This window comes from Equus quagga, chromosome 5 (assembly GCF_021613505.1).
Source record: "Equus quagga isolate Etosha38 chromosome 5, UCLA_HA_Equagga_1.0, whole genome shotgun sequence".
Taxonomy (NCBI): Eukaryota; Metazoa; Chordata; class Mammalia; order Perissodactyla; family Equidae; genus Equus; species Equus quagga.
Genome location: NC_060271.1, coordinates 119,874,342 through 119,891,127, shown reverse-complemented (window position 1 = coordinate 119,891,127; position 16,786 = coordinate 119,874,342). Strand labels below are relative to the sequence as shown.

General features: G+C 33.1%; 1 protein-coding gene across 3 annotated transcripts in view; it reads right to left on the bottom strand.

The window, feature by feature from the left end:
* Positions 1–16,786, bottom strand: part of ATAD2B (ATPase family AAA domain containing 2B) — a 162,303-nt gene that overhangs the window by 120,867 nt on the left and 24,650 nt on the right. For 2 of the 3 annotated variants that reach the window (XM_046661906.1, XM_046661907.1), the window contains exons 3-8: positions 15,834–15,883; positions 15,322–15,475; positions 13,852–13,954; positions 12,866–12,974; positions 10,405–10,521; positions 7,458–7,533 (exon numbers count right to left, since the gene is read on the bottom strand). In XM_046661906.1, coding sequence (XP_046517862.1) covers positions 7,458–7,533; positions 10,405–10,521; positions 12,866–12,974; positions 13,852–13,954; positions 15,322–15,475; positions 15,834–15,883 — 609 coding nt within the window. Of the gene's footprint in view, positions 1–7,457; positions 7,534–10,404; positions 10,522–11,906; positions 11,949–12,865; positions 12,975–13,851; positions 13,955–15,321; positions 15,476–15,833; positions 15,884–16,786 lie in introns of all 3 variants that reach the window. The other variant, XM_046661905.1, reaches the window with a different exon arrangement.

The window sequence follows — 16,786 nt, the reverse complement described above, 5'->3', positions numbered from 1 at the left end:
AAAATTAATGGATGAAAAGAGAAAAAGACATTTGCATAGTCTCAGAGTATCTCTCCCAACCTACTTCCCCAGTGTTGAGTTCTATCAAACATTTAAGGAAGAAATAACACTAATCTTATACAAACTCTTTCAGAAAGCAAAAGAGGGAAACACTCCCCAACTCCATGAGATAAACATAACTCTAACACCAAAACCTGACGAAGACATGACAAAAAAAGAAAATTAGAAACCAATATCCCTCATGAACAGACACCAAAAAAATCTCAAGAAAACATTAACAAATTATATCCAGCAAACAATAAAAATTATATACATCAGGTATCCAGGGAATGCAATCAATGCAACTCACAATATTAATAATAAAAGAGAAATATTATGATCTGTTTAACTGAGGAACAAAAAACATTTACCAAAATTCAATACCCTTTTATGTTAAAAATTCTCAATAAACTACAGGAGGAAACATTCCATTAGAAAAGGGCATGTTTAAAAAGAAAAATCTTCAGCTAATACTCCACTTACTGGAGAAATCATGAACATTTCCCCCAAACATCAAGTATGACACAAAGATACCCACTCTCACAACTTCTACTCACCACTGCACCAGGGATCCTGGCCATTACAATAAAGAAAGAAAAAGCAATAAAACTCATACAGATCAAAACTGTCTCTATTTGCAGATGATACTGTTTACGCAGAAAATAGTAATCTACAAAACTACTATTAGAATAACAGAATTTGGCAAGGTCGCAGGAAACAAAGTTAATATATAAAACAATTCCATTTTTATATTCTGGTAGCAAACAACTGGAAAAAAAGTTTCTAAAAACAATTCCACAGAAGCATAAAACATAAAATACTTAGGAATAAAACCTTTTAAAAACATGAAAAACCTCTACACTGTAAACTACAAATCGTTGCTGAAAGAAATGTCGAAAGACTTAAATAAATGCAATGATATATCGTGGTCATGGATTGGCAGACTAAACATTATTATAATATCAATTCTCTCCACATTGACCTACAGCTTCAACACAATCCCACACAAAATCCCAGGAGGCTTATATTGCAGAAACTAATAAGCTGATTATAAAACTTAAATGAAAATGCAAAGGACCTGGAACATCTAAAGTAATCCTAAAAAAGAAGACCACAGCTGGAGGACGTGCAGCACCTGATCTCAAGATGTCCTGTAACGCTGCAGTAATCGAGAGAGTGTGGTAATCCTCGACCAGCAGAACAGGATCCATAACTAGACCCACACGTATACACACAAAAATGTTTGACAGAAGCACCAAGCTAACTCAATAAGGAAAGAGCCTTTCCAAAAATGATGCTTGAAAAACTGGATACTCATGTACAAAAAAAGAACCACAACTTTTATGTCACATAATACACAAAAAGCTAAAACTAAAAAACTTCTAGTAAAATACACAGGATAAAAATCTTTGTGACCTTGTGGTGGACAAAAGATTCAAAAAAGCACAAACTATAAAAGAAAAAATGGATTTTCTGACCTTCATAAAAATTTGAAACAACCAATATGTAAACGGATAGTAAGTAGATAGTGGCAATCAGGTTTCTCAATGTCTGAAAGTTACAGATAAACAAGACAGGACAGTTAGCATGAACCCTGTGATACTGGATTAGAATAGTAGACATGAGCATGAATTCATGTTTAGCTTAATAGAGATACAAATGGGTACAGAAACAATTATAAACGTGTCTGTATACTGCATTAGTGTATACATACATATATTACCAAGCTATCTGCTGAGAGGGCCCAGAAGTAATGATGCCCCAGTAGAAATATACATACACAGTATCTAAATATTGGTTTTGAAATATCATTCTCCAATAAAACCAACCAAAGGTCCTTAGAGACATGGCTTATCCCAGCCCTAGGATATGAAATATACAAAATGAGCCTGGAGTACATTGTAATGACAGAAAGTAAAGAAGCACTCAAAAAACAAAAGGATGGAAGCACGTAAAAGGGACACAGGAGACAAACTGAAAAAATTTCCAATGGCCAAAGCAGGCAAATTTGAGCAACAAAATAACACAGTAGTGCATTATAACCCAAAGTATAAAACATTGATATAAATGGTTGAATAAAGATTTTTAATGGGGTGGCAATTTCCTTAATTTCAAGCAATACGTATAGATACTCCCCACTCCAGGAGATGGAGCTTAATTGCCAAACCACTACTCTCCCTTGAAGGTATGCTAGACCTAGTGACTTGTTTATATAGACTATGAAAATGGAAAAACAGTACCTTTACAGTGGAGAAACTTGACAAATACTACTCTAACCAAGTGATGAAGGTTAACTTAATGCTATCAGTAATATCATGTGGATATCATTTTCTCCTTGATATGACATAAACGAAGGACACTTCACCTCCTTGGTAATCTTTCCAAAAACCCTTAATCCCAGTCTAATCATGGGAAAAACATGATTACACAGATTGAGGGACATTCTACAAGATAGAGGGACAGGAGTCCCCAAGACTATCAAGATCATGAAAAACAACGAAGACTGAGAAACTGTCACAGGCCAGAGGAGACTGGGGAGGCATTACAACTAAATGCAATGTGATACCCTCAATTGGATTCTGCAGCAGAAAAAGAACATTAATGGAAAAAATGGTAAAACCCAAATAAACTTTGGTGGTTGGTAAGTAGTAAGGTACCAATGCCAGTTCTTGGTTTTAACAAACGTACCACAATAATATGTTAACAACAGAGGAAACTGGGTGAGAGGTATAAGGGAACTCTCTATACTATCTTTGCAACTTTTCTGCAAAGCTAAAATTATTCCAAAATAAAAAGTTCGTTTAAAAGAAATTTTAAACATTTGCTCTTCAAAAGACGTTATGAGAACAAATGGCAAGTCATAGGATGGAAGAAACACTTGCAACACATATATCAAACAAGAGATTTGTATCTAGAACATACAAAAAACTCTTGAAATTCAATAATAAGAAGGCAAACAATTTGATCTTAAGATGAGCAAAAATATTTAAACAGAAACTTTACAAAGGAGATATTAAGAACGGCCAATAAGCAAATAAAACTAATGATTAAAGACATCAGGCACAAGCAAAGCAAAACTACAAGGAAACATTACCATATATTCATCAGACTGGCTAAAATTAAAAAGGCTGACCACTCCAAGTGCTGACAAGGACATGAAGCAAACGGAACCCAAACACAGTGCTAGTGAAAATGCGAAATGGTTACAACAATTTGAACACTGCTTGGTAGTTTCTTAAAAAGTTAAATATCACCCACCAAAAGATCTACACATCCACTCATAGGTATTTACCCAAGAGAATTAAAATATATATCCATCCAAAGATTTATACAGGAATGCTCACAGCTGCTTTATTCACAATAGTCAAAAGCAGGAAACAACTCAAATTTCCATCAACAAGTGACAAATTTGGTACATCCACACAACAGAATACCAATAAAAAGGAACAATCTACTGCTACACATAACATAGATGAATCTCAAAAACCACTACACTGAGTGAAAGAAGAAGAAATAGAAGAGCACCATATTGCACGATTCCCTTTATATAAAATTCTAGAAAACGCAAACTAACCTACAGTAACAAAAAGAACAGTGGTTGCCTAGGGCCAAGGGCTTTGAGGAACAGAATGAAAAGGGGCAAAAATGAAATTTTTGAGGGTAATGGAAATGCTCTACACCTTGACTGCGGCAGTGATATCCGCACAGCATACATCTGTCAAAACGTACCTAACCCAACACTTTAAATTACTTTATATAAACTATGCCTCGATGAAGCTGACTAAAAAAATACAAGAGGAGCCTAACGTGACATGACTACTAAATGTAATGTCATATTCTGGACAGACTCCTGAAACAGAAAAAGGACATCAGGTAAAAACTAAGGAAATCTGAATAAAGTATGGACTTCAGTACACAATTATGCATCCAGATTAGTTCATTAATTATAACGAAAGAACCATATTAATGTTAGCTGTTAATGATAGGGGAGACTGGGTACAGGCTATATGAAAACTCTCTGTACTAGCTTCACAATTTTTCTGTGAATTTAAAACTAATCTTTTTTTTTTTCCTGAAAAGTAATCTTAAATAAAAAGTTCACTTTTAAAAAAATACCAAAAGTACACTTAAGATTTGTGTATTTCTCTGCATGTAAATTTTACCTCAAAAGTTAAAAACCTAAACAAATACTGAACTTTCAGTTAACGATATATGTGCTGAAGAACTTAAGAAAGAAGTCTACTAATGTCTACAATTTACTTAGAAACGTATCTAAAAAATAAGATGGACTGACATATGGCTAGACAGATATTTGATAAAGAAAGTACAGTATAACAAAACTGTGGAATCTATGTGGTGGGTTTTCCAGTATTCACTGTAAAATTCTTCCAATTCTCCTAGATTCTTGAGCATTTTCACGGTAAAATGTTGGGGAAAGACCACAGAGTGATATACTTCTTAAGACTATAAAAACAGGAGAAAAGGTAAGATAAAATAATAGAACTAAAAACAAACGTATCAGTCACATCAACAAATGCAAATTAAGATAATTATAAAAATAAGATGTTTGGACTGAATCTCAAATCAGAACATGGCTTTATGCTGAATACAACAGACATACTTAAAACAATGTGATTCAGAGAGATGGGAAATAAAAGAAGGAGCAAAAGTATACAAGTAAATGTAAACCAAATGAAAATATGGGTTAAAATTTAACATCAGAGTAGGTGGAACTCAAGTAAAAAAGAAATAAATGAGACAAAGAAGAATATTTTCAAAGGCAAAAAGGCACGATTCATAATAAAGTTATCAATTATAAGTAGCTATGGACAACAGAACACAGCAACAACATCCATAAAGCAAAATTTATAGCAGACAAAAGGAGAAATGGATATAGACATCCTAGTACTAGGGAGACTTTAATTCACCTTTTCTATCCCTATCAAAAGTGAACAAAAAAGTAAGAACACAGAAATGAACAAAAGTGTAATGATATAGGCAACCTAAAAAGATAGAATAACATACTGAATCGATTTCAACCTGTATCCTAAAAATAGAGATTACTTCATTCTTTTCAAATGCCTATAAAACATTCATGAAAACAGACTGCATATTCAACCAAAAGGAAAAGCTCAATAAGTAGAACATTGCAAACAACACTCTCTAATCACAATGCAAAAAATATAGAGATTAATTACAAAATCAGAAAAAAAGACAATCTCATCTAAAAGAACCAACATTAGGAAACCAATTAATATAATAAATTATTCCTATTAATAGATCTAAGAGGAAGCATCTCCACTAACCTTGACAATTTACTTGAAAACATTCAATCACAATTCTTGGGTTTTTTAGAAAATTCAATGATAAAAAAATACGTAAATCTTTAACATGATAAAACATTATCTTTCTTAAGCATCACCTTAATGGGAACATGCTAGGGGCATTCCCAATAAAGTGAGGTACAAAATTAATATACAGAAATTAACTGCTCACATATTACAAACAACTACCTGAGAGAAAATATAACAAAAGAATGAAGGAGGAGAAAAAAAAGGATGGGGGCATCATTTACAAAAGCAACAGCAAAGGTAAGCTACTCAAGAAAAAAATTAACAATAAATGTGCAAGAATCACAGAAAGAACTTTAAAACACAACTGAAGAACATTAAAAATAAAAAGACCTTAAATAATGGAAAATGATATTCAAAGGAAAATTTAAGGGGACCACAAATATTACAATATATTAAAAAGCCTCAATGACTTAAAATAGTACTCAATAGATGAATGGAACAAACATCCAGGAGCAAACCAAAATGTATAATTTGATATACGATAAAGGTGGCAACTGGAATCAATGGAGAAATCATAGACTCATTCAATAAATGAGGGTGAGACAACTCATTTTCTATCTGGGAAAAAGATTTGGATCCGTACAACAAATCTTACACCAGGATAAAATTATAATGGACCAAAATTTAAGAGTAAAAAATGAAACCAAAGAAATAAACAAAGGTGAACTCCTTTAAAATTTTGGCTTTGAGAAGGCTTTTCTAACTATGATTCAAAATCTAAAAGCCTTAAAAGAACAGACTGATAAATTTGACTACAAAAAAACAAAAACTTCCTGGTAAATAAGACCAAAAGCAAAGTTAAAAGACAAACTATGAACTGAGGAAAAATACTGCAATTTATGACAAAGGACTAATCTATTATATAAAGAACTACTAAAAATAAATAAAAGAGCAACATCCTATTAGAAAAATAGGCAAGTTTTATGAACAAACATTTCAGAAAAAAGTTTTTCCTTGGCTTTTAAACATATGAAAAAAATACTCTCATAAAAAATACAGAAATTAAAATAAACCAAGATCTCATTTTCAACTCTCAGACTGGCAAAAATTCAAAAGTTTGAGAATAACATTTTGTTGGAAGAAATATGAGGAAAGGTACTCTCATACATTGCTGGGTGGGTTGCAAACTGACTCAAAACTACTGAAAGTATCAAAATTACAAACTTATATTCTCTTTAAATCAGAGATTCCAATTCTGTGAATTTATCCTACAAATATACTTGTACACATGTAAAATGATGACTATGCAAGAGTATTCATTATATGGTATTTTGCAATAGCAAAAGACTGAAAACAACCTCTCAATAAAAGACTAGCTTGAAAATTATAGTTTATCTACGAATATAATATTATGCAACTATAAACATAAGTGTGAAATTTCTCTATAACAAAATGAAAAAACAGTTAAAATTAATAAAGTGAAAAACCAAGGTGGAGGACAATGTGCACAGTACATTTTATGTAAAAAGAAAGGGTAACAATCGACATACGTATTTGCACATATATACATACACATATGAACATGTTCTCTGAGAATACACAAATAAGGACGTTACTATGGGAAAGTGAGAGTTACGGAGGTTAGAAGAAAGCTTTTTATGTTCATTTTTTACTTTTTATTTTTGAGCCATTGGGAAACTATTACTTCTTCAGAAAACATAACAGATGAGATAAAGTTTCAAAAACAAAAAATCTCCTTTATACCTACACGTAAAAGAGAGGGCAAAAGGGGAAAAAAAGTAGCAAAGACTAATTGAACTAATGCTTCAAATGAAAGCAATATGAGTTGCTTAGATTCAACTCTACTAAGAGACCAGAGAGCTGAGTAGCTTTAGGGAACAAAATTTTTAAAACAATAACTACTCCAGGCAAACTGAAGCAGGATAATAATTATTAGTCACTAATTAAAGAAAGAAAGATGCTACTTAGTCCCTCATTGGCATTATCATTAACACGATCAATGCCTACATTCTGATTATAATGTAATCCCTATGTATTACTTAAAGAATATATCTAAATGACAGCTGTAAATATTTCCTCCTTTCAAAAACCAAGAAAACATACCTGATATGGCTTCTTCTTGCTGGAGATCTGTGAATATCAAACAGTGTGTTTTCCCTCTTTTTTTGATGAGCTGGTACTTAAAGAAAAAAAAAAAGAATAACTAATTAGAAATTGATAAACTGATGCATTAAAGGAACAGACTTCTGTTAACTTCCTGAATAAGAAGCTAGTCATAAGTCTTCAAGTTCCGAATGCTGTCTAGAAAGAGCACAACAAAAATTAAAACTGTGATAATACTATAATTTGCAAATAAACATTCTAAAAAGATTTTAACTCTTTGCGACTTTTGGCTAAAGACTTCTCAGATACAACATCAAAAGCATAATGCATTAAAAAAATTGATAAATTGGAGTTCATTAAAATTACAAATTCTGGGGCTGGCCCTGTGGCCAAGTGGTTAAGTTCACATGCTCCACTTCGGTGGCCCAGGGTTTAGCTGGTTTGGATCCTGGGCACGGACATGGTACTGCTCATCAGGCCATGTGGAGGTGGCATCCCACATGCCACACCTAGAAGGACCTACAACTAAACTACACAACTACGCACTGCGGGGATTTAGGGAGAAAAAGCAAAAAAAAAAAGGATTGGCAACAGTTGTTAGGTACCAATCTAAAAAATAAATTGCAAATTCGCTCTTTAAAAGACATTATTAAGAGAATAAAAAAACAAAAACAAGCTATAGACTGATAAAGTATTTGCAAATCATATATCTGATGGACTGATATCTAAATAACATGAGGAACTCTCAAAACTGAATAAGAAGAACACAAACAACTCAACTGAAAAATTGGGCAAGAAATGTGAACAGACACTTTACCAGAGACAACGTTAGCAAATCAGCACATAAAAAGATGCTCAACATCATTAGTCATTAGGGAAACATAAATCAAAACCATAACAGATACATAATAAAATTAATTTTAAAAACTGAGCAAGTGTTGCCAAGCAAAGGCAGCAAACGCAACCCTCACACACTCGTAGTGAGAAAGTAAGTGCTACAATCACTTCAGAAAACAGTTTGGCAATTTCTAGAAAGTTAAACATACACCTAATCACAAAACCCAGCCATTCTACTTCTAAATGTTTATAAGAAAAATGAAAACATATGTCCAAAGATTTGAATATGAACATTCATAACAACTTTATTTATAATATCCAAACACTAGAAATGTCAGCAATCCAAATGTCCATCAAATAATGAATGGCTAAACAAATAGTGATACATTCAAACAATGGAATGCCACTCAGCAATAAAAAGGAAGATACTATTATTATATTCAACATCATGGATGAGTCAGAATAATTATGCTGAGTGAAAGAAGTCAGACAAAAAAAGTATACACTGTATATAAAATTCAAGAAAATGTAAACTAATCCACAATGACAGCAGATCAGATCAGTCGCTGCCTGAGGATTAGGAGGGGGGAGGCACAAGAAGGTTAGGAGTGGATTACAAACAGTCAGGGTGAAATTTGGGAGGTTGATGAACATGTTCATTATCCTGATTGTGGTGACGGCTTCACACGCACACAGTCATCCCTTGGCATCTGCAGGGGATTGGTTCCAGGACCCCCGTGGATACAAAAATCCACGGATGCTCAAGTTCCTTATATAAAATGGTTTAGTATTTGCATATAACCTACATACATCCTCCTATATACTTTAAATCATCTCTATTTATAATACCTAATACAATGTAAATGCTATGTAAATAGTTATTGTATTGATCAGAGAATAATGACAAGAAAAAAAAGTCTGTACATGTTTAGTACAGATGCAACCATCATAGACCTTTCAATCTGCAAGTAGTTGAATCCCAAAAAGCAGAATCTGCGGATACAGAGGGCCGACTGTATACTTAAGGTATTTCAAACTTGCCAAATTGTACATGTTAAATATGTGCAATGGCAATGGACTATATTTCAATTATACCTCAATAAAGCTTTTTTCAAAAAAAAAGTATCTGGAAAAATGGTTCACAATCTTTTTTATGAACAGACCTCTCCCATTTTTAACAGGGCTATCTGTGACAGTGACTCCTAATTAGAGTAGAAGAATGTCTGCAGACTTGGGCAAGCTTCTAGTGAGAGAACTCTGATACACCCCTTCCAGAGAATCAATCATTGTCTTAGAGCACCAGAGTTGGAGTAATAAGACCTAGGTTCTTTCCTGAAAACACTATGCTAAGTGAAGGAAGCTAGACCCAAAAGGTAACATTTAGGTAGGTCTACAGAGACACAAAGTACATCAGTGGTTGTCCTGGGTTGGGTGGATGGGAGTAGAGAAGTAACAAAATGTTCTGGAATTAGACAGTGGTGATAGCTGCACACTCTTGGGAATATACTAAAAACCAATAAAGTGTACAAATTAAAAATCAGCAAAATAGTGAATTTCATGATATGTGAATCATCTCTCAAAAAAAAACTGGAGGAGTTCAATAGTGATGAGATTTCCCAAGTGCTGGAAAAAAGTCAATAAAACAGTACTTGTGGAGCTGATTACTTGACATTAGATTTAACAGCATTAAGATAAACTTTTTCCTTCTCAAAAAGAAAAAAAACCTAGGTTATTGGCCAAGCCGCAGCCTTGGATCACTTTTGTGACTTTGGCTAAATTACTTTACCACTCGGAACATAGAGATACCTACCCTAAAGAACTGCTGTAAATCAAAGTGATCAATAAAATATAAAGTAATACAAAAGTATGAGCAATATTTATTATTACAGTTCTTTAAATAAAATGTACATGTTCTATGTAATCCTATATTGCAACTACGTACTTCAACTTTTTTTCAGTTGTGTATGTGAATAGAAGCATATATAGGAAAAGATGTATGGAACCTACAAGAGATTTCATTCTTTTAAATTCAGCAACATTAATTTTTTAAAAGGGTGGAGCAGAATAAGCTAGTCAACTACAAAAAGGAAAGTTATTTAGAGTCTCCTACCTATTGGAGGTGCCTGGTATCGATCCACTGTTTTTCTTTGTCTCAAATTATATGGTCTATCATTTTCTTCTCCTTCTGCCTCTTCAACTTCTATATCTCCATCTTCCTCTTGAGATTCTAGTTTCCCCCAAACAAAAGAAAAAAAGCACTGTTTTAATCCACAAGAATTGGTCCACTCTGGAAGTGAATATTTACATTTTATCTTTTATTCTTTCTGCACAGGTGACATTTAAAAGTGTCAACATTTTATAATACGGCGTAAGTAATATAATTAAAAATCAACCTGGGTAGATGTAAAAGCAAATGCCTTTTCTACAAATAATCAATATAGTTCTCTGTTAAACAAATCAATGACCATATTTGATCTCTTGATTTACTTATGATCTTTTCGATCTCTTTGGTCATACAAAGCAATAATAGAAGATGATTCAAAACATTACTATAGCAAAATTAATTCAATGCCCAATTAACCACTGAATAAGGTTAGTTATTCAAATACCATTTGGTAGTTCAAAAAAATATCTTACAAGATAAACACTAATGTTACAGCAAGAGCAATTTTTGTTGGCAGTACAATATTTGTTAGGCTTCTTGACAACAGGTAAGCACGAATTAGTTAAGTTTTGGTAAGAAAATGCAGGTAGGAATTAGGAGGGAGCATGAAGCAAATTTTTGGGGTGTTGATAACAATTTCTTGACATAAGTGATCACTTTACAATAATTCACCCAGTTACACACTTAAAAAATAAATTATAAAGTACATAAATCCTAAAAGTTTATTTTTAAAAAGTGGTTTGGCTGTAGCTATGATGTGACATCTATTCACAGCTTAACATAAAACTCTGATGAAAATTTATCAGCTTATGGTCCCCAAACGCAATATACTTTTTTTTTTTCTTTGCTGAGGAAGACTGGCCCTGAGCTAACATCCATGCCCATCTTCCTCTACTTTATATGTGGGATGCCTACCACAGCATGGCTTGCCAAGCGGTGCCATGGCTGCACTTGGCATCCGAAACGATGAACCCCAGGCCACCGAAGCAGAACATGCGAACTTAGCTGCTGCACCACCAGGCTGGCCCCAAATTATACTTTATGATTAACTTTTTAACCACAAAAATTGTCAATATAACACAATCATATTAAGACATAGAAAAAAAATTTTAAACTACCAGTAATGCTGAAATAGGAGACTAATAACGCAAAAGACTTTACATTTTACTAGTGACATCTGAAAGTTTATGCTGAGTTTTTAAAAATCTTTATTACTAGGTTATAGAGAAAATCAAGAAATACAATATTACTTATCTACATAATAATATAAATTACTTGCACCCAAATAAGTTGCTTTAAACCTTCAAAAAAGTTACTTTTTGAAAAACACCTGCACAATAACATATTATTACGGAAAGAAATTTTATACATGGCAAATCTACTTTGGAAACTCTACAAAGGTGTCCAGTTAATGAAAAGGCAAAAATCACATCATAAATCTGTCTCACCTATACTGATTTTCTCCAAAGGAAGCAACATAGAGGTTCTAGCTGTAACAACAATAATATTTGCTCAATAAAGTACCTTCATTAGAAATATTGGCTCTTCAAAACTTGCTAACAATGTATTAATTACAGAATTTGGGAAATAAACCCATTCTTCTCCATCTAAGCTATATAAATAGTGCGAACTAGTAAGATTTCCTGGTAAAAGATAACTACCCTGTATTTACAAAGCACCAAATCTTCTGACAATCCACTTTAATAAAGAAGATGAACGCCTACAGAATTACATCCTCCAGATGTACTGGTCAACAATTTATAATGCTTGGGGGAAATGTGCTTTCATCGAGTTCCCAGCTCCAACCCTACAAACTCACTGGGGCTTCTTCAGTTCAGAACACAGACAGGCCTCAGAAAAGAATACTACACCTCCTTTCACTAGTATTAGCACTCCCTCCTTCTCTAAACGTGACTATTTGCTCCTCAGTCCATCACTAGATTCGTGACCCAAATAATCAGAGATTTAGAGGCCATAGATAAGGAGACTATGGATAGAGGCTTTTGGTTAGAAGATACCTAAATACAAAAGAGGCCTCACCTAACAAGCAAGGCAGCCCATGGTAAAATGCCACATCAGATTAGGTCGCCTAAGGACTAACGATAGGACTAATAAGGACTAACGATAGGACTAATAAGACACACTGAGTAATAATGTCTAGTGTACAATAAAGGTATTTTTCCAAATGAAGGAAATGAAAACTCAGAAAACCGATCAAATAAAAATTATTCCAAATTATACAATATAGACCTCTAAAGACAAAAATCAATATATACAAATACAGACCAATATATACAATATAGACCTGTAAAGCCAAAAATCAATATAGATAACTATTACTTGTATATCTTTTTCTTCCCTCCCATCTGAACTTTCTACTGTTTATTTCATAAGGTGCTTTACAAACCTTCTTCTTCACCCTCAGTAGAGACTTCATGATGATTCTGTATCCCGTAACTATTTCTTCTTAATGACTTTCTTCGCCTTTTCACTCTTGAATACATATCCATGTTTTCCTTTTAAAGAGAAAAATCTGTCAAATATTAACATAGAATTTAGTCCCGGCTATAAATATTGTTAACCTGATGGGATATGCCCACTCAATAAAATTTACTGAGTACCTATGGGCAAGGCACAGATTTGTGAAAATGGAGTTTCCTGAATTCAATAAATGTAAAGAAGAAGAGGAAAAATAAAATTTATAAAATATTTGAAATTTAAAACTACAATGCCACAGACATACTTTTTCCCTCGATCAAATTACACCCTAGTAGGACGGAATAAGATAAATCACAGATGACTATAAAAGAAAGTGAAACAAATGCCATAAAGAAAGGTACACAGCACTCTAGAATACAAAGAGATGACCCTCCTCTTGCTAAAAGTGGGCAGGGGAAGGAAAGCAGCATTTGAAATGAACCTTGAAACAGGAAGGATTCCGTTAGCCCCTAACCAGAAGTCTATACGGGAACAAGGATTTGTTTATATTTGGGCAACAATGTGTGAGAAGATAAAGTTGAAACCAGATTATGACAGTCAAAGCATTTTTAATTAATTCAGTACAAAATGAAAAACCATTAAAGGTTCAGATCAGAAAAGTGACAGCATCAAAGCTGTACTTTAAGAAGACTCTCTGTCAAGTCCCAGTGGAGTTGCCCAAAAAAACAAATAAATAAAATAGGAAGACTCTTCTGGCAAAAGTGTAGAGGGTCTTTTGGGAAGGTTGTGGCAAGTAGAGTATGGATAAAAGAAGAAAGCAAGCAATAAAATTCCAAACTAAATTAGAAATGAAGAAGGAGGATCCAGAAAATCCAAATGCTGCTCACTCTCCCTTTGAATTCCTCAATAAAAATAAAAAATACTCACAAAGGTTGTTAAAGTTAATACACTCACAAATTCTGTATCTGTCCACATTCGAAGTCGTTCTACTTCTCCTGATCGACGATTCCGTCTGATGTTAATGTTGTCCATTTCTTGTAACACAGCTTCAGCAGTACTACAATCATACAATAAAACTAGGGTTTAGACAATTGTGGGACCATACACTGTGACATACATGTAAAAGAGCTCTTCATCAATGCATAATTAAATCATCTCTGATAGGTATATATAACATCCCAATTAAATATCTCTTTCTGAACTAGCATCCATCAGAAGATGATGCCCAAAAAGAAGATCGAACCAGGATATCTTCTACCTTAATATATTCTACAAAGCAGAAGGCTTGTTTATAAGGCTCCAAATTTTTAAATCCATGATGCCACTACAAATAACTGACTACCAGATACAAGGCACTGAAAAAAAAGCAACCAATTCTTTTTATTTGAAGATGGTGTTATATAGGATAAAAGATCTGTGAAAAGTTTAAAGCCAATATAAGGTTAACTGAAGAGATATTTTTAGAAATTAGAGAACATGACATTCACAAAACACATGCTGACATTAGCACATTTTATTTTTTAAATTTTTTAAATTTTTCTTTCTGCTTTTTCTCCCCAAATCCCCCCAGTACATAGTTGTATGTCCTAGTTGTGGGTCCTTCTAGTTGTGGCATGTGGGATGCCTCCTCAGCGTGGCCTGATGAGCAATGCCATGTCTGCGCCCAGGATCCGAACCAGCAAGACCCTGGGCCGTGGAAGCAGAGGACGAGAACTTAACCACTCATCCACGGGGCCGGCCCCCAGCACATTTTATCCTTTAAACACACTTACCTAGCACTTACCATATGTTCTGATACTGATCTAAGTACTTAACAAATAATAACTAATACTCAAATTTGACATTACCACTACAGAATATAATTTCACCTCCTGTCGAATAGGGATTATAGTGACCTCCCTTCTCCAAGTCATTGCAAGGATTAAGTAAGACGGTTTATTATCTGAGAAGAATGAAGTTTCACTGCATGTAGATGCTGAACAGTCACCTAGTCTCACTCACTAGCTACATCCCACATACCCAGTCTCAAAAGACCTTCCATTCAAAATCTGGACTAAGCAAAACTATACTTACTACATATATCAATCATGGAACTTAATGTTATTTAAAAATTGTCAAAAACACAAATGTTAAACGAGTAAATAGTAAAGGACTATAGTAGTGAAGATAGAATAAAATTACTTTTTATATTATCCAACTATGCACAAGAGCTTAAAAAGGATGAGAAAAATTTAACTGTTACATAAACTGTATTAAATCTGGTAAACTGACCAGAAACACAATCATTGCTAACCACTGTTAATTAGAATTAAGTTTGACAATAATTGTACTTATTGCTAAGTCAGTGCTTAAGTTATTTTAAAACATAGCTGGTGTAAAAATCAAATAATTAAATGAAACTGCTTATTGCATAAGCATTCATACCTATTTACTAGTTGATCAAATAACAAACTCTGGTTCACGCTTTCAAATCTGTTTTTCCTGGAACGACAACTTTTTCTGACTTCCATGTCACCATTTATACAAGAAAGGTCCCCATCTCCCTTCTTTTCCCCTCGAAGGGGATGGCTTCGAAGGGCTACAACAAGAAAGAGATTTCCATTTCAAAGTACAAAGTATAAGAAGGAGAAAAAAAATCAAAAAATTACTTTTAAAAGACTACAAAAAGTTTAATATAACGTCTTAAATGGCATTAATATCCAAAAATCTAAAATTTTCTATAACTACAATCTGTCATAATAATTTAAATTATTCCAGTTGCACTGATTTCTCAACATTTAACAATTACATATGTATTTACTATGACTGAAATCCAGTCACTTCCAATTGTATTCTGAGCATACCAGTAAAACTCTCTATTTTATCCCACTTTAACGCTTACTCTAACAACATTATAAGAATTTTAATACTAACCAGTTTCATAACAGAATACTCACATAAGCTACTATGTCCGTTTGGTAATGTAGCACCAGGCTGAGAAGTTAACCTAGAACACAATTATATTTAATATGCAAACACATCAACATTCATTTAAAGAAGCAAGAAATGCAATACTGGTGGAATCATTTTAATCCTTAAATCATCAATAATATGATATTACTTTTTTAAGAGTAAAAACAACATTTTTTACTCTAAGCTTGGTAATGTACTAACTAATAAAATATACTAGCTAAAAGTCACTTCGTTACTTCAAGAAAAGCTTTAATAGCAGATTATAAACTGAATTTACTCTTCAACTCTATAAATTAAAATTCAACGAAAAGGCTTAAGTTTTACATGTACCATGAAGTTAACTGATGCCATAAGTAGCAATGGTCACAGACATTTACTATTGGTTTTAGTTGATAAAATAAAACTCAAACAATGACAAATTTATTTAAACAGTAAATTTAAGAATTTTAAGAAATTTAAGAAAAAAGTACCATTTAATAATTTCTTCAAAATGTTTTACTACACATTCTAAACTGACAAATGAAAACTTAACTAAATTCTCAAAATAGTCATTGTACAATTCTTCCTTTGAGGTGGAGGAAGAGAAATGTTCAGTCACTAGGAAGATAGTTATCAAAACGTGAAGACGAAAAATGTCAGAGTGTGCCTTAGTAAAATTACAAAGTTCAAAAACAAAAACTAAATTGTTACATAACAAAAGAGCTGTCAACACAAACTTACTAAGGTATTTTTGAAATACCCAATAATTACTATTTTTGCTAAAGATAAAAAAAACAAGGGGAAGAACATTCAGAAAATAGTAAATACACACGATTGTCTTTTCTTCCACTGCCCATGTGGTTTGCACAAATTTGTTAACTAAAATATTTTTAACTAAAATAGTCTAACGTTTTTGGTAACTCCAGCACTCTTCATGTTAAATTATAAATGTTAAACG